This window comes from Vigna radiata, chromosome 1, assembly GCF_000741045.1.
Source record: "Vigna radiata var. radiata cultivar VC1973A chromosome 1, Vradiata_ver6, whole genome shotgun sequence".
In the NCBI taxonomy this organism is placed as follows: Eukaryota; Viridiplantae; Streptophyta; class Magnoliopsida; order Fabales; family Fabaceae; genus Vigna; species Vigna radiata.
Window position 1 is genome coordinate 34,828,979 of NC_028351.1, and position 9,713 is coordinate 34,838,691.

General features: G+C 33.8%; 2 protein-coding genes across 4 annotated transcripts; both read right to left on the bottom strand.

The window, feature by feature from the left end:
* Positions 1-231: 231 nt before the first annotated feature.
* On the bottom strand, positions 232-1,449 carry LOC106768857. The gene has a single exon (XM_014654222.2). It carries the CDS (start codon positions 1,094-1,096, stop codon positions 350-352), a length of 747 nt encoding a protein of 248 aa, XP_014509708.1. The 5' UTR covers positions 1,097-1,449; the 3' UTR covers positions 232-349.
* Positions 1,450-1,626: 177 nt separating this feature from the next.
* Positions 1,627-8,406, bottom strand: LOC106765971. Of its 3 annotated transcripts, XM_014650735.2 has the most exons (10): positions 8,176-8,406; positions 7,274-7,470; positions 6,656-6,783; positions 6,474-6,518; positions 6,337-6,390; positions 4,830-4,934; positions 4,524-4,727; positions 4,100-4,185; positions 2,291-3,426; positions 1,627-2,178 (listed from the first exon to the last, which is right to left on the bottom strand). In XM_014650735.2, the coding sequence occupies exons 2-10, from the start codon at positions 7,383-7,385 to the stop codon at positions 2,042-2,044; spliced, it is 2,007 nt and encodes a 668-aa protein (XP_014506221.1). In that variant the 5' UTR covers positions 7,386-7,470; positions 8,176-8,406; the 3' UTR covers positions 1,627-2,041. The 3 variants fall into 3 exon arrangements, with proteins under 3 accessions (XP_014506221.1, XP_022638356.1, XP_022638374.1); XM_022782635.1 differs by lacking the exon at positions 4,830-4,934; XM_022782653.1 differs by lacking the exons at positions 6,337-6,390; positions 6,474-6,518; positions 6,656-6,783; positions 7,274-7,470; positions 8,176-8,406 and adding an exon at positions 5,084-6,303.
* Positions 8,407-9,713: the final 1,307 nt, after the last annotated feature.

Here is a 9,713-nt window from a genome sequence, read left to right on the forward strand (position 1 = left end):
CGTTCATAGCCTGTTGCTGAAAAAAATATGTTTAGAATTAATAGCCCCCATTCTTCTGATTCAGTTAACAAATAATACTAACTTTCTTAAAATATATATTAATTAGTTTTTGTGCTTGTGTTATGCGTGCAATAAATTATAATTTTTAATTTAATTTTCAATTCCACACCTCATACCTTTTTACTTAACATGAATGTGTGGTGCAAAAGGAAAAAGAAAAGAAATAGGAAGTATACATAATATATATGTCTACAGATACATTTTTGAGTGTGTAAAAAATATAGAGCAAAAGCAGGTAAATAGTGGTTCAAGACCTTATACATAAGAAACTAAATGCATTGATCTTTCTTCATTGATGTTTCTCATTGTTCTCTGAGTAATAAGTCTTCAAAACTTTTGGAACATAGAATGGCAACATGAACCCAAACAGATTGAAAGACCAGAAAGCCATGTTAGTCATTGCAAGAGCTCTTCCAATAGTAACCCTCCAAGCAGATCCACTATGCTCCTGATTCATCTTGTACACCTCACTCCTAACCCAATCCACAATGGTGAAAATCCTCCTTGAATTGTAGAAAGCAGGAACAAGGGCTCTAATTGGAGCAGAGAATTTTTGTGAAGATGCCACTCCTTCCATGAAAACTTGGCTGGCCAAGAGAAAAACATGGGGTGTTGCTGCTTTGATCCCTTCTTTGTCACCCTCAAAAACACCCTCTAATATATAAGCTATTGGAATGAAAAGACCAATGGTGGCACCTGTGAGGGCATAAAGTTGAAGGAGCTTGCTTTGGGGGTTGAAAACTTGAGGATCTTTTGAAGGGTTAAGAAAGGGAAAAGCCACCTTGGCTATGAAGTACATGTAAAATAGGGAGAAGAACACAAAGGCAAAGTCTTCGGGGCTCACCATGCCACTGGCAGACAAGATAATAACCACAGCAAGGGAATTCAGCTGAGTGAATGAGAGAAACCCCACTTTGTTTTGTGGGGTGGATTTGTTAAAAGTTTTGGGTGCTATGTCTTCTTCTTCTTTGTAATCAATTTCCTTTTCTTTTGGGAGGTTGATGTCACTGGCAGTTGAACTAACACCACCTGACATGTTTGTGCAATGAGAATGTCCTTTTTTTCTGAATTGAAGGACTGATGTTTGGGTGAGTTTGTTTCTCTTTGTTTGTTATGAAGAAATTGATGGGTTTTTGTTGAATTGTGATTTCCTTTTGTGGTGGTAAATGCATAGAAAGAAAGAAAGTAAATGGAGTTTGGGGAATTTATCGATCGGAAAGAAAGGTACGAGAAATATGGAAAGTGGAAGAAAAGTTTGATGAAGTTAGTTGACAAATGGCAGGTTCACACCAGTTTAAGGTACAAGTTGACTAGGGTTCCTGCCTCAAGTTGAAACACCTGTTTTGTTAGTTCTAAGTTGTGAAATGTGATAATGCTTTCTCTAAATCCTTATATCATTTATTAAAATTGCACTTTTTTTTTTCTTAAAATTAAACACATTTTATGTTATGATACTTTTTGAATTATTTTAACTTTAATTTATTTTTTATATGGTTGCATACTTTTATTTTATGATAAAAACATTTTTACTGGTTTGAGGCATAGGCATCCATCGTAATCCTGATTTAAAAAACTATATCATCAGTTAGTGACGTCGTCAGAACTTATTTAGCCTGATTATGACGACAACAATGGATCCAAAAAGTAAAAGTAAACATGTACGGAAAGAAAAGAAGTTTATTAAAAAAAATGGTAACTAAAAACAACTAAAAAAAAAAGAAAAAAAACTAAGTAGCCTATATCCCATATGAAATCTTTTAGGAGGAAAAGGGCGGAAGAAAAAAAAGATGAGGCAAAACCTGCTTTGAACAGTGGCAGAAGACCATCCGATAAAACTTGGACGTCGGATAAGAAACTAATTGGCAACAAAGTGAAACTCTGTATATCTGTACAACTAAACTAATCCAATTTATTCTTTCAGATCAGGTATTTGTCTTCTGTTTGGGAACATACTTTATCTTGGTTCCCTTTTCAGACTTCATCAATCCGGGTTTGCTCCGGAGGTTGCAGGCAATTTGGTATCTGCTATAGAATCCTCCGTTTCTTGGGACGATGAAGAATCCGAGTCAGAGCTAATATGCAATACCACATGATCTGATGCCAAAGCTTCTTCCCATCCTGCATGAAAATAGTTTTTGATTTGGGAAAATAGATTAAAGACCCAACCCAGCATTTGATCACACCACACTAAATGGAAAAAACATGACAAATGGATAGTGACAAAGCTTACTTCTTGCAAGGAAAGCTTTTGCTTCCTGAATGAAGGCCTGGAAGCGTCTAATATCCGCTCTGCCATCTGTACTACCCATGCTTACTTCTGTCTCGTCACTTTGAACTGGAACTTGATCTTCAGTTTCATGCTGGCTGACAGGATCAGTATTCACTGGCTTATCCCAAGAACTATTCTCCTTACCCACATTCTCAACAATAGAATCCTTTTGAGAAGCCACCATATTACCCTCTGATTGTTTGAAATTGTCAATATTAACAGATATAGATCCTATCAAAAGTTGGTTCTTAGGTTGGTCCGGTTTTATCTCTTGTGTGGTTTTTAAAACCACCTTGTCAATTTCTTCTTCAGACTTTGGACTCCGTACTTCACTACCACTGACAATAGCTGATGCCTCAGCCTTGCTATCATGGTTGGCTTCATGTTTTTGATTGACTTCAAGGTTTGGAAGAGGAGAAATCTGGTCTGTATGCAAGTCATCAGCTTCAGACTTTGGACTCCATACTTCACTACCACTGACAATAGCTGATGCCTTGTTATCATGGTTGGCTTCATGTTTCTGATTGACTTCAAGGTTTGGAAGAGGAGAAATCTGGTCTGTATGCAAGTCATCAGCTTCAGACCATCTCTCAAGATTCTGATCAGCGATAGTATCATACTCTGGACGACTATCCTCATTTATTTCCTTATTGGTGTCAATATATTGGGGACTCCATACTTCACTACCACTGACAATAGCTGATGCCTTGTTATCATGGTTGGATTCATGTTTCTGATTGACTTCAAGGTTTGGAAGAGGAGAAATCTGGTCTGTATGCAAGTCATCAGCTTCAGACAATCTCTCAAGATGCTGATCAACGATAGTATCATACTCTGAACGAGTATCCTCATTTATTTCCTTATTGGTGTCAACATATTGGGGAGGTACAGGTGAGGCTACGTTATCTGAAAATGCATTTGGATTATGAGCTTCAACATTTTGCGTATCTAAAGATGCTTCAGTCAGTGATAAAGCCTTTACAGCACTCTCAATATAGCCGTTAATTTCTGCCTCAGCCTTTTGTCTTTGTTCCCTAGCTTTCTGCTGTTTCTGTCTAAGCTTTTTCTGGCGTTTCCTCTCCGAAATCTCAGCTTGTCTATAAAATTAGAGTTAGTTATTAAATAACGAGTCCTACTACCTTTTCATGACCATTTTTCAAGATTATATTTCAGCAGTAAGTTTTGCCGAACAGAAGCAGAAAGAATAATTTGAAATGACGCAGTAGACTTTATTTATATAATTTCATGTTGCTGAAATCATATAAACTTCGATGAAATATATGATAAGAAAAATGAAATCATGGAAGAAGCATCATATGTTCATACATCAATTAAGCACGTTCCAGAAGTACTCAAAATCCAAGTAGCAGGACCGGCAAAAAAAGTATTGCATTATGCACGAGTGTTCACAGATGAACTGACCAAATTTACTAAACCTATGCATGAGAGTTTAGTGCTCGTTGATGATGTCCTTGTCTTTCTTAAAATAGTTATTCATGCTGGCTTATCAAGGATATATATATATATATATATATATATATATATATATATATATATATATATATATATATATATCCCCTTGATTTAAGAGCCTATCAACCCAAATAGTGCTATGATCTGCTCTGGGGTTCTTATCTGTATAAGTGTATTGCAAAACAAAACAGTAACAAAAAAAGTATTCTGTTCAGACTTCATTCTAAATGTCATTCAAATCAGATGATTTCTATAGAAAAACACTAGACTTCTATTGTACTGCTCTTTACCAGGTACCTTTTCTGAGCAGCTTCTTCCTCCTCCACCAATTGCTTCTGACACCTAAGTGCTTCGGCTTCCTTGTCAGTAAGCCACGCCTTCACCTTAGTGAAAAAAAGCTCATACTTCATCATGACAGAAAAAAAAGAAAAGAACTAATTGGGAACATGAGAATATTATTTTTGTTATTAAATACAATTAGGGCTTCATATAAAAAGTATTTTACATGCAAGGTGTAAACAAATTCAAATATTATAAAATGACATAAGCTGAACCTCATTAGTCAATTATTAAAAAAGAAAAGACATTTCAATTGCATTGGTTTATTCTGCAGCCCTAGATGCTGAAGAAAACACAGTTTGAAACCAAATGCAAAAGCATGATGCATGAAGAAGAGGAGGAGGGAGTTATATGACAAAATTTTGAAATTTAAGACACTTACCAATTTTTGTTCTAGCAAGAAACTTGTGAAAGCAATTATGTTTTTCAGTTCAAGACCATTTTTTCCCGCATCTCCAACAAATACATATTTATGCACTGACTCCACTGTTCCGCATAAACATGTTTTTTCACTGGCCTCATCAAGAACATTGAACAACACTTGGGAAGATATAGGAAAGTTGGAAGGTTTAGATTGAAGAATATCCTGCAAAAAATTAAGGTATATTGCATTAATATACCAAAGATACAAATTTAACCAAAGTTAACACGAAAACTAATTAGAAAGTCCGACTGTAGAACTGCTTACCAAAAGGACAGTACCAGCCATCAGATAATGCGGAGGAAATGAATAAAATCTTTGGTTTAGAACAACAGTTTTCAATGATTTTAAAATTGAAGAACCCGGAACTTCCTAGAAAGCATTGTCAATAAGGAAAAACAAGATATTTAGGTTAATTTATAAAAAACAGGATATGCGAAAACAATCAGAGATGAAGAGATGAGAAACCATAAGGGATGTGCAGCACGCAAAAAAATGTAAGAGATGAAAAGATGAGAAACCATGTCGATGTTTGCCTCTCTGCATACTGCAGTTTATGCATTATCCAGCTTGCCTAGGACACACACGGCCCTTTCAGCTAACACAAGCAGGGGGTATTTGGAGCCTGAAGTCATATATGTTTTGCTTTGATCCTAACTTACTCCTCTTTAAAAATTCAGTATAAAGAAAACAGGTTCAAGATATCTATCTAAGGAAAACTCTTCTTTGGACAGTAGGGCATACAGGACTAATAAAAACAGTTTGGAGCATTTTGCACAAATGGTGCTATATTCTCTCTTCGAATGTGTTAAATGCAGACCTAGATCCGAGACAGGAAGTCACTTATTTTGGCAGTGTAAAGTGATTAATTTCCCAGGAAAACCTTTATAAGTTATGGTGAGCATTGCGTTCCTAGTTTCTTATCCAGAGGCAGACGTGATTCACTACAATGCTTTTGGTAAAAAGTAAGGACACATTTTATGAACTTTACATGTTATGTGGTTCCCTAACAGGATATGCATCATTTAAGGGAGTTCATCAGTCCCCGTTTCCTACAAAATTGAGCTATGTATATGCCTTCTCTTAGGTGTTCTGCTCCAGGCTTGCAATTTAAGCTCTTCATCATCCTCCCCCTCCTTATACTTTTTCTTTTTTATACGTAATAAGATTTCTTTTAAAATAAAAATTATTTCTACACAAAACAAAAGAATGAAGAAGTTGTAAAACTCCCAATCACATTTGACATTAACAAGGCATCAACAATTTTGAATTCCACGGTGAGGGATGTTGTGAGTCAAACAGACATAACTAAAAATAGTATATTTATGGCAGAAGTGAACATATGATGAAGTTCACCAGAGATGTGACTTAATTTCACTGCACTACTCATGGTCTCATCTCTGACAACTCTCAGCCTAAAATATATCATATATGGCATATAGCAACATGCATTGTTAGAGGCTGGAAGGTTTATGTGCGAAGGAAGATGAGAGAGTAGGGAGTAGAATTCCTAACTGCCTCAACAGTTAGGAAAAGGCGGGGTATATGGGTATAAAAGGAAATAAGCGTTGTATTGTTGGACATCTAGAGAATTACATACTTGTATAGACCGGGAATTGTCTCGGTGGAGGGAGGTTAGGCTCTCGATAGACACGTGTGTTCTGTGAGTGAGTGAGTTTGCTAGGATTTATTACTGAGATTCCTAACATGCATGCAGGGTGGTTTAATTTAACATTAAAATAAATAACTTATATATGAAGCAACAATATTTTACCTCCAGCACCACATTTTCCAATGATACAACTTCATTTGCCTCTTCTGCAGAGAGCTATTCAAACCACGAATAAAAATAAAAACATTAAAACAAGTTGTCTTATTCATATATGCTGAGTCACAATAATGAAATATCACCTTATCCCAATATGCTTCTAAAAGATCCCTATTTTTTGTAAAATCCTGAAATATGTAAACAGCATGGGAAAACTTTAGGAAAAGAAACAAACAAGCTTATATCTAGAAAAAAATATAAAAGGGTAAATGTGTGCACAAAGAACTAATATGTTATAATTATTTGTTAGATCTTAAAAATATACCTTATCAGGACTTTTCTTCCTATGATCTACACGAATATGTCTTCTATAGTTAATGGGGGAGCAAAACTCTCGAGAACATTTGTCACACTTCTGCAACTGAATGTCCATAGGAGAGAGCAAAGGCCAACCTGTAAATGATATCAAATGAGTGAGAAGTGATATCCAATAAAGTTTTCTTTTGGATAAATTTCTCTATACATACTTATAGGACAAGAAAATAACAAGGTAAATGGATTGAGTATTAGGACAAGCTAAATAAAAAAAGTTTCTATTAAAGTAGAGTACATAAGTTGATTTTAGTTTATGTGAGTAGCTTAATTGATTTTACCTTATTTTCTCCAATAAGCTACGATGAAAAAGTTTATCTAATTAGGACCTAAGTGGCTTTACAAAATTAAATGTGCCTGTCATGACAAGCCCAAGATACCTATGCTATAGATATCACATGATTTGGTTTCCTTCTAATTTTTCTATTTCAAGCTTTCTATACATATCACATCATTAGTACATGCTTTAATCATTTACATCCAATGTATAAAAACTATTATCACCTAAATGCTGTTGAAAAGGAACCTCCATAGATATGAACATTCAAACTTCAAAAAGAATTGTTAACACCTTGTGAATCTAAAGCATAGAGTAAATGAAGCAAATGATCAGAGTTGCCATCGGGTGTGGGAAAATGAAGGGAGGATTCTCCGCCAGTCGTATCTTTCTCTTCTGTATTCATGACATCGGCCGAGCTAGAAGCTTTAAGTTTTGCAAGTGGAAATCTATTCACTTGAAATGTTTATCAAAAAATTTCCCTAGACCACCTGCACAAAGTATAAAGAAATACATGTAAATAGATTGAACATGATATCACGAGGAAAGAACGTAAAAAAAAAAAAAATGCTCATTTGATAAAATTGAAATTTTAATAACCAAGTTAATGTTGCCAAACATGCTTTAAGAGGTAAAGAAAGAGAAAACACTTCTGATTATTCAAAGCTGGGTTTTTCCCATATTGTGTACCAAAAAAAAAAATGACACAATCCTGCAAATTGATAGATCAATGCTAGAGTAAGAACAAGATTGCACTAACTAAATGCCATATAAGAATTAAACACTGAATCTAACCACAACCCATATCAACAACGCAAGACCCGCTGTTTCTTTTCTTGTGCCTTTTTCTTTTTCTCAGAAAAATAAAATAAAATAAAGGACAGTGCAAAACGGCCTAGACTGAGATTCCTCTCCCTCTTCATTGAAGGATACAACCAATAGCAACAACCTCAAGAACTAACCAACGCTTAACTTAACCAAACGCATGCATTGACGACCTTTCACACTGACATTACTTACAAAAGCACATTAACAAATTTACCAAACTAGTTCACAAATTGAAGGCTCTTGTTCATTCAAGCCTACCAAAACAATGAATCTTTCCGAGAAATTCAAGAAACGGAATACTTGAGAACGAATATAAGTTGCAAGGGAGTCAAAGAAAAAGTTGAGTGGAGTGAAACTGAATCACGTACCGACGGAAATGAGGAGGCAGAGAGAGTTCCGACACGGAGGAGAAGCGCGAGGATCGGTGAAGCGGCGCCGAAGCGAATACAGCGTGTTTTGGCGGGAAGTAAATCGGCGAGAAAATTGTTGGAAAGAAATTTGAGAGTGTTAAGTGTAAAAGGAAAAATCTAACAGATATTATAAAGGAGTTTCGAAATTTGAACGCTGAGTTGTAAAATTACTATGCTTAGCTGGCTTGCCTTATCAAGAGAAAATTTCATTTTTTTTAATTCTAAAAATAATTTCTTGTATATAAATATAGTCTTTATTTGAAGAGAAAATTATGTTTATACAAAAAAAAACATGTATGAAAATTGATCTATAGTTGACTTTTTCATTTTCATAGTTATTTTTGTGCTTCTTTTTTATGAAATAGCAATACTCTTATTTTTATTTAAATTTAAGTTTTGCATGAATAAGTTTTGGTATGATTTTCATGTATATGATTCTTCCAGATTTTTCATTATTTTTTTTTTTTCAAATTTGGTTTTTTGAAGACTAAGATAAAGTTAGCAGTGATAACTCGATGTATAGTAGTACTATTATTAGTTAGTTAGATAATTAAGACACTCATAATTACACTTAATCACATTTCGTTTAGTTATTTCTTTAAGAGATATACAAAGCAATTGATTCTTAATCATTCTTAATGAATACAAGCATTTCTTTTTAATCATGCAATAAAATTGATATTTTTTTTATTTTTCACCATATATTAGAAGAATACATCTTTCACTAATGTCGTGTGTCTCTTCTTATAGGAAACTTTTCGAATTAATTAGAATTTGTCTTACTTTTAGAGATTAGAAACATGTTAAGGAATTTATAATAATTATGTTAAATTAATGAAAATAAGTATCATTTTATTGAAGTTGCAGTTAAATTTGACTTTGATTTAAGCACAACAGATCATTTCTCACATAGAATAAGAATGGTAAAAAATGATTTGGAAAAGTGTACTAGTAAATCTTATAATTATTTTTTACCATATATGTTTTCAACATAAACAACCACTAATTCATATTTTGTTTATGATATTTTTTGTGATAAATTTCAAATAATTAGAAAAAACAACTTTTATGACCTCACCTTTATCTTTCCTTCTTGGAGCTTCAAAGAAGTGCATAGTCTTAACCAAACCCATGGCTGTTTATATTTTGTGAGGCAATGATCATCCTTCTTATCCTTTTTCATTTTTTTTTCATCTATTATAATGTTTCCATTTCATTTCTTGTTGTTTGTTGGATCGATGCCTTGAAATAATAATAATAATATAAAATTTGTAAAAGTTAGTTGAGAAATATTTGACAAAAAAAAACAAGATACTTAAATTATTCATCGAGACACATCTTTCTTTATTTTTACTTTATTTCAAAAATGAACAATAATTTTTATGTAAAGATAATCAACCATGTGAATTTCAAATAAATTGTGATTATTAGGTTAAATATGTGAGCTATAAAGATGTTGAGATAAATACTCAATTACATTGTGAAGTTTAGGTTTC